This window comes from Salvelinus namaycush, chromosome 35, assembly GCF_016432855.1.
Source record: "Salvelinus namaycush isolate Seneca chromosome 35, SaNama_1.0, whole genome shotgun sequence".
Classification (NCBI taxonomy): Eukaryota; Metazoa; Chordata; class Actinopteri; order Salmoniformes; family Salmonidae; genus Salvelinus; species Salvelinus namaycush.
Window position 1 is genome coordinate 32,867,031 of NC_052341.1, and position 21,549 is coordinate 32,888,579.

General features: G+C 41.8%; 2 protein-coding genes across 2 annotated transcripts; one reads left to right on the top strand and one right to left on the bottom strand.

Annotated features, from left to right (window-relative positions):
- Positions 1-312: 312 nt before the first annotated feature.
- LOC120029596 (26S proteasome non-ATPase regulatory subunit 11B) lies at positions 313-6,200 on the bottom strand. The gene is made up of 13 exons (XM_038974880.1): positions 6,071-6,200; positions 5,117-5,218; positions 4,634-4,830; positions 4,391-4,448; positions 3,857-4,051; positions 3,358-3,502; positions 3,183-3,243; positions 3,011-3,073; positions 2,688-2,813; positions 2,559-2,594; positions 2,345-2,396; positions 2,081-2,223; positions 313-1,939 (listed from the first exon to the last, which is right to left on the bottom strand). The coding sequence occupies exons 1-12, from the start codon at positions 6,159-6,161 to the stop codon at positions 2,081-2,083; spliced, it is 1,269 nt and encodes a 422-aa protein (XP_038830808.1). The 5' UTR covers positions 6,162-6,200; the 3' UTR covers positions 313-1,939.
- A 7,612-nt stretch (positions 6,201-13,812) lies between these two features.
- Positions 13,813-14,721, top strand: LOC120029533 (cyclin-dependent kinase 5 activator 1-like). The gene has a single exon (XM_038974796.1). The coding sequence runs from the start codon at positions 13,813-13,815 to the stop codon at positions 14,719-14,721; it is 909 nt and encodes a 302-aa protein (XP_038830724.1).
- Positions 14,722-21,549: the final 6,828 nt, after the last annotated feature.

Consider the following 21,549-nt stretch of genomic DNA (forward strand, 5'->3'; position numbering starts at 1 on the left):
AGTGACTGCTTCTTGTTAACATACTGAAAAACTCAAATGCTTCCCTGACAACAAAAAAAAGAGGGAAAGTCAGTTCAGTGCAGTTTATGGCACAATATTGGAGAACTCTGGTGCAGAAGTAATGAACTCTTTACAACGATGCACCCTCTGAACCAAGACTGGGCTAAAACAGAATATAATGGTCTTATATAGTGCATAAACACCATGTCAGAATACAGATCCTTCCTTTTTTAACTCAATGACTACGTTTCATTACACAAACAGCTTCATCAAATATTTACATTGCCTTCTGTAAAAAACAATCCAAAGATGTCATTGAAATTGTGGTTTAATGCCCTTTGATGGAACGAGGCCATTTTCCAACACAGGAATATTTACCTCAACAGGAGAAAAGACAATACACAATGCCAAAGTATTCATAACCCTCCAATTGCAGTTCACAACATGGCAATCCCAGAGTTGACTTGACAGGGATTCTCCCTACACATCTCTTCCCTTTGATTTGACCTTCATCCTTACTTCCACCCATTAAGCAACTGGAGACATTCATTCTTCCCCACCCAGTTGAAGCTGCTAGTCCCAGCAGATATTTACTTTGCAGGCCTTCGTCTATTAGACCTTTATATCTACACTGGCGTCCAAATCAACTTAAGTCACTTGTCCAACAAGGGACACCCAACATCCTACCCAAATGACCTCAGCACAAGAGCACATCAGTGCTAAAATGGCCCAATGGCCCAGTTTTCCAAGAGGCAGACAGAAGTCCTTAAAAATACAAAAATGTTTATTTCTGAAAATGACAAATGAAAAAAATTCTAAACCATACAAATTGTTGTTTGGTTATTAGCATACCAGGATCTAACAATGGGTCACTCGGGATCAGAAAGACGCTCAGAGGCAATCAAGACATCTGCACCACTAAATTATATAAATGTAGCCAAACGTCGAGGCAAAGTAGAGGGCCAAAAGAGGGCACTGGTGGTGTGAAATGGCATCCATTCTGCACTATGTACTCACATTATGAAGGGGACAAAAGTGTCAGATTTATTTTAGTTAAAAACAAAACGCAATCCAAATAAAGTGATGTCGACAACCATTTGAAATATCATGACGGGGAATTGACTGACTCTTGGCATGAATATGATGAGCACAGCAAGAGTTAGCTATTTTGACAAAATTTAACACAGGTTAACATTTGTCATCATGAATCTTGTTCTGGAGGCAGCTCTGCAGAGTGGTCAATAGCTGGCACAGCTAGGCATAACATTCAGACTTTAAACCTAACCACACTGCTAACCCTAAATTATGACCAAAAAGCTAATTTCTGTTTTCATGAATACCTAGTGTAGCCCCATTTGACTTTGCAGCTGGCACGTCTAAGAGGAAATTGCAGTTCTTCCTCCAGGACAAGACTCAAGAGAAATGTCATCATGCAAATTTAACTGCTGGGATATCCCAATGTTTTCTAACCTACCTTCAACTAGCTAAAACCCCATCTGCTTCAGAAAGATATGAACAGAGAGAAATGAAGAGACCACCTTGACCAATAGCCTTGTCTCTGGCCTGTAAAAGAAGCAGTGTTGGTGGCGCTCGATATTGCACCTTTTCCTGTGGCAACGGAGTCAGCTGTAGGCTTTGTAAGCCCAATCTTTATTCTACAGGAGATAAACATGTATTTCTCTTTCTTAAACTTTTATTGTGGTTGTACAATATTCCCTGATGGCCTGCTGTGGCCGATGAGATTTTAACAGAATCCTGAAAGAACATCAAAAAATAAAATAATGAGAATTAAAGGGGTGATGGAATTGTCCGTTGAGGGGGAACCGGGAATCCTGTTGACTTTTTTTGGTCGCTCTCCCATGTCCCCTTCTTAAAACTTAACACACTCTGGTCACACACACACACCCGCCACTGTGCTGCTGTGGTCCCGCCATTTGTTCTGAGGACAAAAAAATACAAGATCTACAGTAAACACAGTGGTTTGAAAAGTCATCCTTTCCTGTTTGGAAGGATGCAGTGAGTTATGCAATCTGACAGAACATGTGGCAAGTGTGCACGTGTCGCTCTTGAAGAGCCTCACCTATGTTAGCTTCTTCGCTTTGTTGTAAAGCGAGTCCACGACTTTGCTCATGTTCTGAATCGTTTCCAAGGCCGCGCCATAAGTCTTGTCAACTGGTGGCTCGTCAAATATGATCAAGACACCCTCACCTTGGTCCAGGATCCCTATAAATGAGTCACACAGGCAATTTAGACTAAATTACATTTCACTGAACAGAATACAAGTAGAGGTATGATACAGTAGTTTATACCAGACATGTACCAAGCAAGTAGACAATTGATTTACCATGAAACTTCTTGTCCAGGATCATCTGTGACAATTTCCTCTCGACATCCGCCTAAGGGGAAAAAAACCACATATTCGCTGATTACTGACAATACATCAATGCATATAGGATTCATAAGATGTGTGAATATTATATCACAGGACTAAATGCTTGCTGATTTTCCCCTTCTCAAACACCAAAGAAATTAAGGTAGCAAAGCAGAAACCTCTATACCTTTGACAGTTTGATGAGACCTGATATGTGTTCAATCTGGAAAGGAGAAACACCATAAAGGATTATGATATGAGTGGTTAGTTAGAAATCCAACATAAAGCAATATTTACCGTCCCCAGGTGTACACACCTGTACTCTGGAGAAGGGCTCGATGACACGGATAAGGTTCCCTTCCAGCAGGTTGTCATACAGCGTGGCCAGGTGGGTTCTGATGATGGGGTCGTCCCGCAACTCTGCTTTGTATTCTGTAAGGGCCTAGAGATGGAGGGGGGGGGGAATAGGAGGAGAGGGAGTGGAAAGAAAGAGGGAGAAAAGAAAGAGGCTTAGTGGGGAGGAGAGGGAAGGTGAGACAAGGGAGGATACAAATGGGCCCGTCACAATAGAGGTCCTCAGAAAGACAAAAAAATAAAATAAACATTGCACCAACAATGAGGGCTAAAGAAAGTTGTTACCTTTTCAAAGTCTGCTAATGATCTGTTCTTGCTGGCTTGTGCAACACATTTCAGTGCATCTGTCTGCAAAGGGAGGTAGACTACGGTCAGCCAGGTACCAACCAATTTAAACTTGTTACACAATGCAATTTGAGAAAAACCACCCCCACACACGCAAATGGCGGGTTCTTACCTGTCGGCCCGCATGCCGCAGGGCCAGTTTACCGCTGATCAGGGACTGCACCTCTTCTGGTCTGAAAGAAACCAGCACCAGAGGGTCAACCAAGTCGGAACACATCAACGCTACCCCAAGCCATACATGTATGCTTCATATCATTGCGACACAGCTAGGAGGTAGTATCACTTACAGGCTGAGCATGATCTTGCAGAGCAACATGTATTTGAGACCGGTAATGGCTTTAGGGTGGTCGATGGAATCGTAGCCCTCAAAGGCCTCAAAGAAGTAGGAGTAGGCAGTCTTCCAGTCTTTCTCCGAAGCTGCGTGGACAATCCCTGCAGGGGAGGAAGCATGGTCAGTCATCCACACTAAGCATGGCACTTCGCCACCTCAACACACAGCTCTTCTTAAATTTGGGTCAGTAAACTAATTCTGGGTGTTACTAATGAGTAAGACATTGACATTGAAATCCCTGGTAAATTAATACACAGTGACCATAGGCCATTTTTCTGATGAATTTACAGCTTCATTGATTATTTTAATGATAGAACAAAACAAGAGCTCAGAGTGTATTCTATTCTGTTGTATAACGTTCTGTTGTTTCTGACAAAATAAGCTGCCATTAGTGTTCCTCAATGGCTTAGCAACTGTAGGGGACTATGGATGGAGGCTCGTTCACTGGGACTGACCTGACATCATGTCCAGGGCGGCTTGCAGCTTGGGGGGACAGTAGATGCCGTTGGCCGTGGTGCGGGCTGAGGTGAGAGCGGCACGGGCCTTGGGCAGGTTGCTGAGCGCATGGTACGTCTTGCTCTCCTGCAGCTGCACCTCCACCAGCAGCGCCTTGTCATCCATCTTCTTCAGCTCATGGAGCAGCTGGGTGCCTGAACACCAGAGAAACATAATGGTCATATAGTAATTTAGCTGACACTTATCTAAAGTTCCTTCTAGTTAACACATCTTTAGTATACATGTGTGGCCCACAATCTTGGTGTTGTGGAATATTAAAGATCAACTCAATGTCATGAGTCTCGACCTGTTTGACAGCTCATTATAAGGCGTCCAGGAGACGGGGGTGAATGGGATACTATGTCATGCTACATAGCTTTGGACACAGCTATGGGTGAACATATCCCATGCTTAGCCCTCCACGCTCAGACAGATGCTGAGCTCATGGAGCAGGGATAATATTGTCAGTCCATACAGATAGAACTGTCACTCACCAAGCGCCAAGGCCTCCTGGTATCTTTTGGTGTCAAAATAGAGCGAGATCAGACGGGCCTGGGGAGAAGGGAAGAGAAATGTGTCATTGATTGCCATTGAAACACATCATAGTGTAAAAATATGAATGATATCACTCTGGGATGGTAGGGAAATATGTTGAGAGACTAAATTACATATGGTCTTCAAACTAAATCGTCAGAGTCTACAACAGCTCGTCTTCTAGGTGAAGGGGGTCAGCTTACCTCAAGAGCCTGCCTGAGGAAGGTCCTCTTCTCCACCTTGGCCCACTCGATGCATTCCAGACACAGCTCCACCTCCTGGCCTGTAGCTGCCTCCATGTCTAGGAAGAGGTCCAGCAGGGAGCGGACCAGCCGGGCTGCCTTAGCCTTACTGATGGAGATGAGGAATGGCCGCACAAACTTCAGCAGACCCCCCAACTCTGGGGTAGAGGAATGACCACAGCAGAAATTAGGACTAAATGAATGACAACAGTAAGCATATCTTGTCTACCCAATAAGCCTATCTATCCAAGGTTGTGTTGTGTCTGTCAAAATAGTGATGTTAGCTTCATAACTGGAAATACTCTGTTATTGGGTACTACTGAACAGTTAAGCAATGGCACATACAGTGAATCAATGTGCAGTTAATGGATTACACACTCCCAAGTTAGTCTAGTGCAGCAGCCAGGCTAATAGACCAGATATGGTGTTTGTGTTGAGTCTCACCTGCAGCCTGTCCTGTTTTGGCCAGGAGTGACCCCAGCTCCAAGATGCTTTGTTCTTTAACCCGAACGGCTTCTTCATCACTGTCCTGGATATCTCTCCTCACTGTTCGACAAGGAAAATAATGCACAGATTGTCAGTGTATGAAAAGATATAGCCAATGTCAGTCTCCTAGTCCTAGTTAACTACTGTGTTCCTTGTCTGTCTTAGTTACTGCTTATCTGGGTCTACTAGGCTTGCTAGTCAACATATAACTGGGGCCCTGTAACTAATACAATTTGATGACAACTACAACAGGGAATAGCATGCTACAAAGTTAGCTACAGAACTGTCAACAGGTTGGTAGTTAATTAACTACCTAGCGATAGCTAATGAAGAACAGTGGATTTGATCTCACTGGTCATTTGGCAACGTAAGCAAGCTAACGTTAACGTATTAACTCATTTTAGAGCGTCTAACAGTAGCTACATTGTCTACACCAACATTACATAACGTTACCTAACTAAGATTAATTCAATTATCAAGTGCATTGAGGTAGCTATTTAGCTAACTGGTTACTATAGTTGGCTAACTAGCTTTTATTACAAGGCTGCTAGCTAGCCAACAACACTTGCTAGCTACCTACCTACATACCTACCGTTAGCTAGCTAGCGACTTAAAATTGTATTGTGATAACTGTTAGTTACAAACATGTTGCATTAAAAACAACATAATAAGTAACTAGCTAACGTCTTTGCAGTCAGTCTGGGCTTTCCAGATCATCATGGCCTACTATAGCTAGCTAGTCATCCAACGACCACCTTGCTAGCTAACAACCCAACGATTCTACAGTGAGTCAGCACCGCACACAAACCGGCTCGTCAGTGTATAAAACTGACTTTGCGGTGACTTAAATCGAGCATAAATACAACAACAATACGAGTCTTTCTCGTCTAAATGCCTACAATCATTACTTACCGATAGAATGTAGAATATCAATAGAGGCGTTACGATCCGTGCTAATGAGAGACTGAGCTCTCTGAAACTCAACCACTGCCGCAGCCGCCATCTTAGCTAGCTAGCTACCGATTCAAAAGCTGCCTGCCTACAACAATCAACAATGCCATAAGGAAATACGTAAAGGACTACGCAGCTACATCACGAGAGAGGGAGCCAAATATACGTTTTGGGGATTGTAGTTCAGTATTTATAGTAAACAGTAGATTATATTTTGCCTTGCTGACTCACCCAATCAAATAAATTGTAGGAGCAGAATGTCATGACAATTTCACTTAGGCCCATCATCAGCATTTAGTGTAGGCCTACACAGTTGTGTAACGAGGGTACGCTATACACTCACTTCTTAATCCCCATTTTGGCTGCTAGACAATGAAAGAAAGTTGAAAGAAAACTAATAGAACAGGAAAATGCATATGAGGATGTCTATAAATAATTGCGTCCAAGTTTCTATGGTGGAATTTGGGCTATAGGCTACTTTGAAGCAAGGTAAGACATGCCTCATCAGTGGTGTAAAGTACTTAAGTAGTACTTTAAGTATTTTTACTTAAGTCGTTTTTTGGGGGTATCTGTACTTTACTTTATTTAAATTTTGGACAATTTTTACTTTTACTAAACTACATTCCTAAAGAAAATAATGTACTTTTTACTCCATACATTTCTCCTGACACCCAAAAGTACTTGTTACATTTTCAATGGCTAACAAGACAGGAAAAGGGTCAAATTAATGCACTTATCAAGAAAACATCTCTGGTCATCTGGTGGACTCACTAAACACAAATGCTTGGTTTGTAAATTATGTCTGAGTGTTGGAGTGTGCCCCTGGCTATCTTTAAATAAAAAAACAAGAAAAGTGTGCCTTCTGGTTTGCTTAATAACACCCAGAAAAGGCCACTCGACGTTATCCTCACAATTATCCTGATAGGTATCAGTCAGGTGTTTTCTGTAATGACCTTAGTGATCACTGTTTTACAGCCTGTGTTCGTAATGGCTGCTCAGTGAAACAACCTGTCCTGATTTGTCATACAGGCCTGCTAAAAGACTTTAATGAGTAAGCCTTCCTTCATGAACTGGCCTCTGTAAAATCGTATCGAATTAGCTTGATCCCTTCTGTCGAAGACGCTTGGACCTTTTTTGATATTTTCAGTGGTATTGTTAAACTTGCCCCCATAAAGAAAATGAGAATTAAAAAACAGGTTCAGCCCCTGGTTCGACCGTGATTTTGCAGAGTTACTCCACTTCAAGCATTGCATTTGGTGAAAGGCTCAGCACACGCATACTCAGGCTGACTGGCTCTCGTTTAGGCAAATGAGAAATAAGTGCACTCAGGCTATCCGGAAGGCCAAAGTTAGTTACTTTAAGAAGTAGTTCTCTCTCTCACTGGGTCTAACGCCAAGAAGTTCTGGAAAACGGTTAAAGACCGAGAGAATAACCCTCCTCCTCACAGCTGCCCATGTCCCTTAATTTGATGTGGTTGTTACTGACAAGAAGCACATGGCTGAGCTCTTTAATCACCACTTCATTAAGTCAGGATTCCTATTTGACTCAGCCATGCCTCCTTTCCCGTCCAACATTTCCTCATCTCCCACCCCTTCTAATGCGACTATCCCCGATGCTTCTTCCTCTTTTCCCCCTGCCCCGCTACAAAGTTTCTCCCTGCAGGCAGTCACTGAGTCTGAGGTGCTAAAGGAGCTCCTGAAACTTGACGGCAAAAATCTGTCTAAACCAGTCTAAACCATCTGGGTCAGATGGTTTAGACCCTTTCTTCTTTAAGGTTGCTGCCCCTTTCATCGCCAAGCCTATCTTCAACCACTTTAACCTGTCTCACCTTTCTGGGAAGGTTCTCATTTCTTGGAAGGCAGCCATGGTTTGTCCTTTATTTAAAGGGGGAGATCAAGCTGATCCTAACTGTTATAGGCCTATTTTCATTTTGCCCTGTTTATCAAGTGTTGGAAAAACGTGTCAATAATCAACTGACTGGCTATCTTGATGTCTATAGTATTCTCCCTGGTATGCAATCTGGTTTCTGCTCAGGTTATGGCTGTGTCACTGCAACCTTAAAGGTCCTCTACGATGTCGCCATTGCCCTTGATTCTAAGCAATGTTGTGCTGCTATTTTTATTGACTTGGCCAAAGCTTTTGATACGGTAGACCATTCTATTCTTGTGGGCCGGCTAAGGAGTATTGGTGTCTCTGAGGGGTCTTTGAACTGGTTTGCTAACTACCTCTCAAAGAGTGCAGTGAATAAAGTCAGAAAATCTGCTGTCTCAGCCACTGCCTGTCACCAAGGGAGTACCCCAAGGCTGGATCCTGAGCCCCATGTTATGCTTAATTTACATCAACAACATAGCTCAGGCAGTAGGAAGCTCTCTCATCCATTTATATGCAGATGATAGTCTTATACTCAGCTGGCCCCTCCCTGGATTTTGTGTTAAACGCTCTACAACAAAGCTTTCTTAGTGTCCAATAAGCTTTCTCTACCCTTAACCTTGTTCTGAACACCTCCAAAATTAAGGTAAAGTGGTTTGGTAAGAAGAATGCCCCTCTCCCCACAGGTGTGATTACTACCTCTGAGGGTTTAGGGCTTGAGATAGTCACCTCATATAAGTACTTGGGAGTATGGCTAGACGGTACACTGTCCTTCTCTCAACACATATCAAATCTGCAGGCTAAAGTTAAATCTCGACTTGGTTTCCTCTATCGTAATCGCACCTCTTTCACCCCCGCTGCCAAACTAACCCTGATTCAGGTGACCATCCTACCCATGCTAGATTACGCAGACATAATTTATAGATTGGCAGGTAAGGGTGCTCTCGAGCGGCTAGATATTCTTTACCATTTGGCCATCAGATTTGCAACCAATGCTTCTTATAGGACACATCACTGCGCTCTATACTCCTCTGTAAACTGTTCATCTCTGTATACCCGTCGCAAGACCCACTGGTTGATGCTTATTTATAAAAACCCTCTTAGGCCTCACTCCCCCCTAGCTGAGATACCTACTGCAGCCCTCATCCTCCACATACAACACCCGTTCTGCCAGTCACATTCTGTTAAAGGTCCCCAAAGCACACACATCCCTGGGTCGCTCCTCTTTTCAGTTCGCTGCAGCTAGCGACTGGAACGAGCTGCAACAAACACTCAAACTTGACAGTTTTTTCTCCATCTCTTCATTCAAAGACTGAATCATGGACACTCTTACTGACAGTTGTGGCTGCTTTGCATAATGTATTGTTGTCTCTGCCTTCTTGCCCTTTGTGCTGTTGTCTGTGCCCAATAATATTTGTACCATGTTTTGTGCTGCTACCATGTTGTGTTGCTACCATGTTGTTGTCATGTTGTGTTGCTGCCTTGCTATGTTGTTGTCTTAGGTCTCTCTTTATGTGGTGTTGTCCCTCTTGTCGTGATGTGTGTTTTGTCCTATATTTATATTTTATTTATATTTTTAATCTTAGCCACCGTCCCCGCAGGAGGCGTTTTGCCTTTTGGTAGATAAGAATTTGACTTGCCTAGTTAAATACTGTAAATTATTAAATATATATATTTTTTTAAACTTTTAACACTTAAGTATATTTTAGCAATTACATTTACTTTTGATACTTAAGTATATTTAAAACCAAATACTTTTTTACTTTTACTCAAGTAGTATTTTACTAGGTGACTTCATATTATTATAAAGTAAAATGTACAGGTTTCAAACAGGAAAAATATAGCCTTGCTATGCTAATGATAGGCCTAACCATCTTCTGGTAGATGGAAAGGCTTTCCCAAAAACCTTCTCAATTAAATGTTAACTAGCTACAAAGTAGCCTATGCCTGCCTGGCAGAATGATATCATGATTATTTTCATCAATCCAGTGGCCATTTGTTTTGCAAACTCCTTCATGTGCTACAGAATAACCACTAACAAAACAACAGTACTAGGTGCTTGCTCACTTGAATTAAAGGGTAACTACACTCAAAAATATATAAATTTCAACGATTTTTCACAGACCTTAAAAGTGGTCTCCTGGTGTGTTTTAAGCATTGTTATTGATTTAGAACATCAAATGTGGTTGTTTTTCTATTTAAAAAGTGTGACTTTGAGAGTGAAAATCTGGAAAAAATGGAAAACTGAATTTCTGACACAGCCTACTATTAGCACTTGCCCAGTACAGCTTCAGTTGGCCTGACTGTGAAAGACCAATTTCAGAGTGTATGTCACTATTCTCAAATAAATTTTCACACAGGGCGCCTTTCCTTTGCAGGGTGGGCCAATTTTTGGCAACATTGGAGTACACCCCCTTCTCCACGCACCACTACACCACTGGGCCTACACCATTTAATTCAAAGTGGTCTGTTCATGGAAAAAAAAAAAGTGAAAAGGAGATTAATATATCATTGTTCAGACCTAGTAAAGGTAAGTTGGACACTCTTAAAAACAAGATGGTGCATCTCAAGAGATTTCATACTGCAAAATGTAAAAAAAAATGTTTTTATCATGGCTATCCCTACATTTAGATTTATTCCACTAATTTTGACAGCCTAGATGTGATCTGACATGTAGGTTATTGATAAATAAAAAGCTTTCATAACTTTGGATATTTATTTATTGGCTACTTTTCTTTTGTAATTAAAACAGCTGGGCTACATGCTAAAATCCATTCATTGTTTTTCAAGAAATGGATTTGAGTATTGAGTGCATTGTGCAGCTTTGTTGTGATTGGACGGAGTTGCAAATTACAGTACCACGGACAGAGCTCGACCACTGCCTTTCTCCCTTTTTACACCAGGGAGCCAGTGGGAGTGCACTGCAACCCTTAAAGCGCATCTCCCGGTGAGGACCAATAGCACATCTTCATATCAGCATCCATTCCACAGTTGCCTACCATCGGCTGCGCACCAGAGACGGGCGCTAACTAGGATATGTCAAGGCGTGCGATGCTTTTGCTTGATTAATGCATTTTCTTTCCTTGGATTGTACTGTTATGTTTTTTTTTAATCTACATTTTCCAAGATGGTTTATGAGGTTTCACCTTGATGTGCACAATATCAAATGAATTGGCTGCTACTGTTTAGGAAGCCATCACTGCAGTGCCATTATTTTTTCATTCACTGGAGTACAAATATTACACTGTAAGTAATGGTTGTATAATTTGTATAATATTGTAGCCTATTTCGAATGATAACATACTGAATTATAAATCGTAAACATCAAAATGTGAAAATAGGCAACATCACTTGGGAAAATAGGCTAAACTGCTAGATTTTGAGGTATCCTATATTTCTTTGCAAGAAGCTACCCATATGCACCATAATGAGGAGTCATGTCAAAAGCGTTTGTTGGAATTCAATATTACTCAGCGTCGAGTTTGTGCGTTTATTAGGACGCGGACGCTCGATTTCAGAACCATGGACAGCAGCCGATCTACACAACCACATGTAACAGCCTTGAAACCAAAGCTTGCAGCTAGACAAACTGTCTTTATATTTAAATTAACAAGTAAAATAACCAAACATATTTGGGATTTTCTGACAAATCGACTAGCCTGCTTGAAATCAACTTAAAATCTTTGAGTCGCAATCACTTTTTTGTTGTTGTTTTGGTTATGGCTTAATCTTATCTCGTTGAAATGTTTCTCAGCGCACATGACTCCTCAGCAATATACTATTATTATTAGGCTAGCCAATAGATGCAAAAGTTATGAAACAGTGCATAGCAATAATTCATTTATATAATTTCACAAACATCGTTTTCAATTCTCAATGATTTCGTAGGCTATAGCAAATGTGACCTTCACATAAAGGTGTTTACATTTCAGGCTTCCATTTTAAAAAGAAGGTACTACTCTATGAGCATGGATGTATCCATCATTCGTTAGGCTTCGATCGAATTAAAGCATGTCCGTGTGGAATTGGATGTGTTGAGACCAACAAAAGTTGAGTAAGTTGGACGGCTGTTTGATTTTTTAATTAAAGGCATAGGGGCCCTTCGGATGTGTTTACTTTGGTTTACCACGCGGATAGTCGACAAGCAAGCAGTGTAGTTGCTAATCCAACTTGTTGTTATTTGCTGGCAGAACTGCTGAGTGCTTTGAAGGCACCATAACATTCCCTGGTATATGCCTAGATTCACCCGTCTGTTTTTCATTTACCAAGTCAAAACAATACAGCTAATTAGATCATTCAAATTGGACCACCGAGCACTTGTCGATATAAAATCTACTGTATACACCAGGCGTATTCCACCGAGGGCCCACTGCACCCTAAGGGTCATATTGTTTTTATGAATATCTCTATCAACAACAGAATAAACACATTTTGAATTACATATCTACAGTAGAAAATAGTAAAATATCATCTTTCTAATGATTTCTCAAATCCTAATATTGAGCAAATTACACTTACTGGAGTATCTGACAGGCTTTGAAAAAGCACCAGCGATTAGGCTTCCAGTGCTAGAGGTGTCATGCCCATAGGGGGCACATGCCCCCTCAGATTTGTCCTGTTTTTAAAATGTTCAGATGTAAAATTAATTACTAAACTAAATTTATAGAATTAGGCATTATTATGGGTCTAGATTGCAGGAAAAATATGTTTCAGGTGTTTAAAAAAATTCAGAATTCTCCAAATCACCCCCACTCCATCCTCACCTACTTGTGCTCCCTCTAAAATAATAGGTGCAAGACTGCCCTCAGTGTGGCATGTGCCGCTGGTAAGCTTTCTTGACTTGGACATACATTTTGCCAACACATGGCTAACCTTTGTTTAAAACCAGCTAAACAGCTGCTTTGAGTGAAAATGTGTTTGGAGTTACCTTTCTAGCTAAAAGGAAATGTTAGAGTTTACACTTCCTCTTCCAATTATAATGTGGGTAGCTCAAAACAATAAATATATTTACCAAATCTATTCATTTTAAAATGTGGATTACTTCTCCTTGCCTATATCATTTACCTGATAACACGTGATTATTATTTTTTTGCTAAGGTATTATGGGGGTCCCTGGGTTGCCGGTTTGCCTGGGAGGGGGTCCATGCCTATGAAAGCATATCTGAATGTTCTGGAAATTCCTGTGAATTATTAGAGCCAACCAAGATATCTCAACACAATAGCCTTCACAGCATCGCTTTTATGACATGCTCCTTTATAAGGACGACACAGACAGGCAATTTCAGGACCTTGGACAGCAGCCGACGTACACAACCAAAACGGAATGTAGCCAAACAATGCTTGCAGCCAAATAATCCATAATTATTTTCAATTAGCAAGGAAATATTGAAATATCTTTTGCATTTATGTATTTATAATTATCACAATCAAGATAGGCCTATTTCATTCTCAACATCAAATACATTATATATTGCTCACATTTATGAACATAATGAAAGTGGTAAAATGTAGCTAATAGCTACTGAAAATTTCATTTAGCTAACATTGAACCATTTTGTTTTCCACAGGCACTTTTGACCTAGCTGAGAAGGAGAGCCAAGTGCAAAGAGAGAATCTGCTCAGACCGACTCCTGATCCATCCAGTACGTACCTTTCCTGTCAGGACTACAAGGATCTACCGTGGCATTAGATGCCTGAGAGGAACTGACGCTTGTAGCCAGGGTCTCCCAGCTCAGAAGCATTGAGATCCTCAGGACCTCCCCTGCCATTCTCTCTGGTCGGTCATCCACTAACCCAGAGAGGCTAACGCCCCTGGATATTGCTACACAGTCACCATGGGAACCGTGCTGTCTCTCTCGCCCAGCTACAGGAAGGCGGCCCTCTTCGAAGATGGGCCAGCCACAGTGGGCCACTACGCGGCCGTTCAGAACAGCAAGAACGCCAAAGACAAGAATCTGAAGCGTCACTCGCTCATCAACGTTCTGCCATGGAAGCGGATCGTGGCTGTGTCGGCCAAGAAAAAAAGCTCAAAGAAGGTGCAGCCCAACGCCACATACCAGAACAATGTGACCCATCTCAACAACGAGAACCTGAAGAAGTCTCAGTCCTGCGCCAACCTGTCCACCTTCGCTCAGGACCAGAGCACCCCGGCCCTCGTCAAGAGCTCCAACAATGCCGTCTCGTCAGTCAAGAAGGCCCCCCTGACCAACTCTAATGCAGCCCCCGGCACGCCCAAGAGGGTGATCGTCCAGGCCTCCACCAGCGAGCTCCTGCGCTGCCTGGGTGAGTTCCTGTGCCGGCGCTGCTACCGACTGAAACACCTGCCCCCCACTGACCCGGTGCTGTGGCTGCGGAGCGTGGACCGCTCGCTGCTTCTTCAGGGTTGGCAAGATCAGGGGTTCATCACCCCGGCCAACGTGGTGTTTGTCTACATGCTGTGCCGCGACGTGGTCTCCTCCGAGGTGGCCAACGAGCATGAGTTGCAGGCAGTGCTGCTCACCTGCCTCTACCTGTCCTACTCATACATGGGCAATGAAATCTCTTACCCGCTCAAGCCCTTCCTGGTGGAGAGCTCCAAGGAGACCTTCTGGGACCGCTGCCTGTCCATAATCAACCTGATGAGCGCTAAGATGCTCCAGATCAACTCGGACCCGCACTATTTCACCCAGGTGTTTGCCGACCTAAAGAACGAAAGCCAGAAGGAGGAGGAGAGGAGCCGCTTGCTCATTGGTCTGGACCGGTGAGGGTCCCGGGGCTCAGGGAAGGGGAGGAAAACCAGGGGAGGAGAGGGAAACCAGGGGAGGGGGGTCTACACCAGTTTAGTATTTCAAAATGGGGGAGGGGGATTGGTTGAAGGAGTAGGAAGAGAGGAGTGGGGAAGTTTTGATGGGAAGAGATTCATTTTTAGGGTTAATTTGGCTCTGATATAGCCAGAACGTTTTAGATTATAAGCATGTTTGAGAGCTAGCAGTACAACAGTTTACTGAAAGAGGGACAATGGAATGCAGTTTGATGAAAAAAACTAAAACATTTTATGGTAAAAATCCTATTTATCAAGTTTTCTGAAGACCAAACGAATATTTTTCGAAGGAAAGAGAATTGCATTTTAACTTCACCTTTGACACCTAACAAAAATGCCAGACTCGGGTACATTCTCTGCTTACGTACATGTATAACTACATTGAAAAATACAAAACCGACAATGAAAAAAACAAACAATAGAAAAGGAACACAAATCTACAGCGATGAATGTGGAGACGACTGAGGCTGCAGCACCCTACCAACTACCTGCTGTTTGTTCTGACTGTCTGAGATGCACTGCCTACAACGGGATGGTAAAGGGACCTTGCGTGACTGGGCTAGTGTTCACATCAACAGACAAGCTGCAACGCTCTTTAGACTGTGAAGTGAAAAACCATGTACCCCCACTGCCAGGAAGGATATGGACTCGACAGTTCTGCTGCAGTGCTAACAGTGTCTGATCTGAATGGAAAAGTGGGGGCACGGATGCTGGATACATGTTGTTGTGGCTTTATTGTTTGTGACTTGGCGAGAGGGGTTTGGTGGAGAAAGATTGGTTCAGAAGGACTTGACAACAGGCCTGAATTGCATTGTGGGATTTTTTTTTTTACAACAAGACAATAGGACATGAGGAAATACAACATCAAACACAAGGCTTGATTATCACACTTCATGTTAAGACCTACTTTATTTTCATCTCAGAAAAAAATGGATGTTTTACTCTTCAAATGCTCAAGTCCAGGGTGGTTTATTTATTGATTTTCTTAAAAAGCTTTTAATTTTTACATAGAAATAATAAACTAATGCACGTGTGCCATGCAATTTCTTGAATTTCTGACGACAATAATGACTTTACTTCTTTCCATTTGATCTGTAATTAAACCATCTGCGTTAGAGAATGCTGTGAAAACTAGTGTATTTAGCTATGCTTGCTAAAATAGGCTATTTGTTTACCAAGGAATAATTTTGTATTTTTGTTGTTGTATCTAAAAACAGGTTGTATCTAAAAACACTTTGGAATGAAGGTCCATATTCTGCTACAAGACATTTAGCTTTAACAAATGTTTAGCTAGTGCCATATCTTTGATGAAAATCCTGTAGGTCTGAAAACACATCTACATGTTGAGTGGATTTCCATCTTATAACTAATTGAAACTTAATTTATTTGTTATCTTGGCACATCCCTTGTATTCAAAAGATCATGAATGAATGATAAATTGGTCTGTTTAAAAGAACCGGATGTGAAAGAATGGGTTTTGTGAGTAACTGGTGAGTTTATCTCTGGTGGGAATGAAGATCAATGGTTGTTGCAAATGAATGTTGCAGGGAATAAGCTATAGATTGACCCTAGATTAAAAACCAATAAAAAGTCTGACCATCGCCAAAGTAACTACCACATCAGAGAGACCTTGAGTAAAGACAAAGACCCTAGAACCCTAGACACAGAGCAATCCCAAACCCAACACACCACCTCCACATATCAACAAGACAACATAACCATCAGCCAATGGCATGCCATTACACTCAGAACCACTAAGTGGCACATCAGAGAATATGACAATGACAATGTATTCAGCTGGGGAGGAGATGAGATTAGGTTATACTATAGGTTCTATCCAAGTTGAACTCCATGGAGATAATCAGGTTTTCAATCAGCTGAAGCCACTCTGAGAAATGGACGAGCATAGAGGGCGATTAGGAACACCATGACAGCCATGACTACGTGAGAGCAAATGGAGCAGTCAAGATACATGGCTACCATTTCCATTGAATAACTGTAAAGGCTAGAAACTGGTAGAATGATAGCACCTCCATCGCCAATAACTAATAAGATAAAAGGGAGGTGGTAGGTTTTTCTGTCAACCACTGCTACAGTATATGTTGTAACAGATAAGTGGGATTGAATCCACAGTTTAACAGGAGTAAGTTGTCAATAGAATACATACACTAGGGGATTTTTTTTTTTTTTTTTTAATCGAACAAATCAAAATAATAATTATGATAAGAGTATATGCCCGCTTTTCATCATCTCAACAGTGATGCATGCTTTGTTTCATAGTTGTTTCTCAAATTTCTTTCTGGAAATGCGAAATGGTTGACAGTCATATGCAGACAATACTTTTTTGTTGTCGTTTAAAAAAAAAAATGAATGCTGAAAAAAAGGCTATTCTCTTCTCTCATGTGATGAAGGTTGTTCTTAGGGACTGTTGGTTGATATGATCATCTCTCTCCTCTGCTGTATCAGTTGGAGTCAAAGAGAAAAATGAATGGTGCAAGTGTACACGTGTTGTGGACACATTGTTCCTTGTCATGGGGAGATGAAATGCAATGGGAAATGGGTTGTTGTGTAGTGCAATAGGGGGGGACACGCACTTGACAGGCTACTGCTCTGGGGAAAAGGCAGGGCATATGGGGTCAAGGGTCAAAAGCAGGGGAATCTTGACCCTCTCGCCCCAACTCACTGAAATGTGCCATTTTTTTTCAATTGTATCACTGATTAGTTGTTTGAAAAAGACTTGAAAAACCTTACAAAAAGAGAGAAAAAAGACGTGATAGTTAGAACACTTCTGTTGACTTCTTTTTCTGTATCTTGTTGCGTACTTTGTAGAACAAAAAAGAAACAGTGTTAAAGAACTTCAGAAGGGTATTTCATTGACTGCATGTGTGGCGAGTGTAAGTGAGTGTGTGTGTGTGAGAGTTTATTTGTACAGAAGAATGTGTGAAGTTTGTTTTCTTACAACCAATAGGAAGTGGAAAAAGAGGATACTCTACACTGATTGGCTACTAGTTATCTTGAAAAAAGCCTTTGCTGTAATTGAACCTTTTCCAGTTTGTTTCTGCTTACTTTAATTTATTTTTGTACTGTGATGGAAAATAAAATGCACTGATTGCTCATGATGCACACATGAGTGGTGTCTTCATCTGCAGTTGGACCCTTCAGTGATATAATCACATACTTGTCACTATTTGTTTACTAGACCCCACAATGGCCAATATATCATTTAAGAGTTGCCAGGGTTATGAATTAAAAAATTGACTAATCCGTGGAATTAAATCCATGAAATAATAATTTGAAGATTAAAATGACATATCCCCAATTTAGAGAATCCATCTAGTTAGAGACATGAGACATAAATAATACAGTATTTTTGAATCATAAAGTCAATGACCATTCAATCTGCCTCCATTTGATTTCCATTGGCCATATGGGGTAAATCAAAGACGATATAATCAAAGAGTAATGAAGATAACGCAACTGCTGACTCTTAGTCTCTAACCTGCTCTCCCACACCTCCCACCTACTTTAGTCCATCAGGAGGCTAGTGATGTCTCTGTTTAGATAGCTCTCATTGTCAGGGAAGTGGTGATGCCGTCATCCTGACCTGACTGCAGGATGCTTTAGCTGTCGGAACGTCATCCTGGGAAACAGCTGCCAGGTTAGCAGGCGGATTAGCATCCTGGGAAACAGCTGCCAGGTTAGCAGGCGGATTAGCATCCTGGGAAACAGCTGCCAGGTTAGCAGGCGGATTAGCATCCTGGGAAACAGCTGCCAGGTTAGCAGGCAGATTAGCATCCTGGGAAACAGCTGCCAGGTTAGCAGGCGGATTAGCATCCTGGGAAACAGCTGCCAGATTAGCAGGCGGATTAGCATCCTGGGAAACAGCTGCCAGGTTAGCAGGCGGATTAGCATCCTGGGAAACAGCTGCCAGATTAGCAGGCGGATTAGCATCCTGGGAAACAGCTGCCAGGTTAGCAGGCGGATTAGCATCCTGGGAAACAGCTGCCAGATTAGCAGGCGGATTAGCATCCTGGGAAACAGCTGCCAGGTTAGCAGGCGGATTAGCATCCTGGGAAACAGCTGCCAGATTAGCAGGCGGATTAGCATCCTGGGAAACAGCTGCTAGGTTAGCAGGTGAATTAGCATCCTGGAAAACAGCTGCTAGGTTAGCAGGCGGATTAGCATCCTGGGAAACAGCTGCTAGGTTAGCAGGCGGATTAGCATCCTGGGAAACAGCTGCTAGGTTAGCAGGCGGATTAGCGTGGTTTGGCTTCCCAATATTACCGACAGCACAGAGAAGAGAAGAGCTGGGAGAAGGAGAAAACATCACAGACTAGCCTACATACCAGCAGACCTTGATGAAGCATGTGTTTTCCTGGTTGTAAACACAAATTCTCACACACACACTAGGTGAGCAACATCAAAATGTCCTATGTCAACTAAAGAGTCATTCCACTGGAACAAATACGTTTATTAATTAAATGATTCAATCAAATAACAATCACTGTGGGTTCTTGTATATTTAACCCTAACCCTTCAGATTTGGTCCAAACACTCTCTCATTCATTATCAATATCAATATATATATATATATATGAGATAGATAGATATTACATAAATACACAAAATATTAAATTAGGCAAATAGTTTGATCAGCAAATGTATCTATATATTCATCTATATATATATATGGTGTATTGAATATATTGAAGGAAATTAGAATATATATATATATACTCATTACAGAAACTCTGAACATTACCACCCCCTAGATTACAACAATGTTCCAACATGTTGTCAACCTTCCCCAATTCTCAATTTGCAGATATCTTTACACTAAAATTAAAACAATTGCTGAGAATCGGGTACACATCTTACAATTGTAATCAAAATGGTTACCAACAGAAGACAGAAGAAACTCAATGAAATGTTATAGACTGGGTTCCCTTTCTGAAGGCACTAGAGTGCTATCCGGCTAGCAAAAAAACAAACAATCAAGGGGATTTACCGTACTGTAGGTTAAGCTTTGGATAAGAAAAGTCAAGCCCAACACAAACCAAGGAGGGACAAGGATTCGCCGGGCACAACACCTTCTAGACACAGATCACAAACTGAAGGGTAAAGCTGAAAGAATTGATGGCACAGGTAAACTATTTTCACCTGACTACTTTTTATCCATGTGTACTGAATGTACAGTAGACGACTCAGGATATTAACAGTCTCCATGCCGCATCCCAGAGTGACAGTGAACCATTAGAATCCTTACTCAGCTAAATAATCACGCGTTTGCACCGGTCTTATTTATGTAGTAGTGAGGAAAGTGGGCATCTCATCTAGCTCTCTGTCTTCATTGATGCGCTCTCTCCCTTTCTCCCTCTCCTCTCTCTCCCTCCCGCTCTCTCTCCTCCGGGGAACAGAGGGGGGTTCAGAATAAACTCCTCATTGGCCCTGCAGTGTCAGTCTACCCACCTGGCCAGTGCCAAGAGATGTGATGGAGTGAAGGAGGAGATAGAGCGATAGAGAGAGGAGAGAGAATAGAGGGGAGGAGAGGAGGCAGCCAAGCCGGGCTTTTGTTCTCAGATTAAAGTATCCTTCCTTACTAGACAGGCATGTCGGGAGACAGGAGAGAGAGAAACCTATTTCAGTTGGATGTGACAGACAGTCAGAGGATATGGAGGCGAGCTATAATAAGCAAGTTTTACAGGCAGCCCTGAGGACTAACCACATATTAAAACACCTGCCATTAGAGATACTATCCACAATACATAGCCTACAACTTTCCCCCAATAGAGGGACATTTTCCAGCAGGTTGCAGCCATTTTCTGGTCTAAAATGCCTTATCAAGCAACAGAACAAGGTCATCATACGCCATTGCTGCAAGGTAAAGGAAGATTTCTTTAGTTGAGATGAGAGACACGCTATTTAACTAATTATGTACCGATTTTCCTGGCCAATTTGCAAAGCAATTAGCACTCGGCAGCAATTCTGAAACTGATTGGAGATTTTTAACTGAAAATAATGCCAACTGACAGAGAGATACAGTCCCTAGTGAAAGACTACAAACCCCTTGCACAGTCTTCACATTTTGCTGCCATAAAATGAAATTAAACAATTAATTAAATGTTTTTTTACTACTGATTTACACAACCTACTGCACATTTCCAAAGTCAAAGAAAATGACAGAAAATCGTCTGAATAAATAAAATATAAAACACAAAGATGTCTTGAATAACCTTTGGCAGCCATTACAGCTGTAAAACATTTGGAATAAGATTCTATCAACATCACACAACTCTTAGGGCAACATATATCCATTGTTTTTGTCAGCCTAGTCTCTTATTTTCAAGCCGATATAAGTCATGACAGACTGGATCATTCAGGAACACTCAACACCTATTGGAAGGCCATTCTGGTGTGTCTTTGGCATTAACATTTGTGCAATTGTCCCGCTGAAAAATAAAATGATCCCAGGGTTAGGTATTCAGAAGAACGAGGCAGGGTTTCCTTTAACTTTTTATCTGGGCTTTGCTCCTTTCATATTTATTTTCATCCTGACAAACTCCCCAGTCCCTGCCAGTGACAAGCATACCCATAACATGATGCTACATCTGTACAGTATATGCATAGAAATAAGAGGTTAAAATATTTATTTTAATGCTCCTCTCAGAGCATTTAGGTTCAGGATATGCTCAACACATCCCACTAAACACCCTGTGACAAACTAACTTAAGAACGACACACTTCTCATCTGTGCCTCTGACACTGTTCCGTC

What these genes read in the sequence shown, in the direction of transcription:
- LOC120029596 (XM_038974880.1), bottom strand. Translation starts at nt 6,161, where the DNA reads ATGGCGGCTGCGGCAGTGGTTGAGTTTCAGAGAGCTCAGTCTCTCATT. An exon ending in TCCTCAGGCAGGCTCTTGAG is followed by an intron (nt 4,449 to 4,633) that starts GTAAGCTGACCC and finishes CCTTCTCCCCAG; the next exon opens with GCCCGTCTGATCTCGCTCTA. An exon ending in TGCGGCATGCGGGCCGACAG is followed by an intron (nt 3,074 to 3,182) that starts GTAAGAACCCGC and finishes CTCCCTTTGCAG; the next exon opens with ACAGATGCACTGAAATGTGT.
- LOC120029533 (XM_038974796.1), top strand. Translation starts at nt 13,813, where the DNA reads ATGGGAACCGTGCTGTCTCTCTCGCCCAGCTACAGGAAGGCGGCCCTC.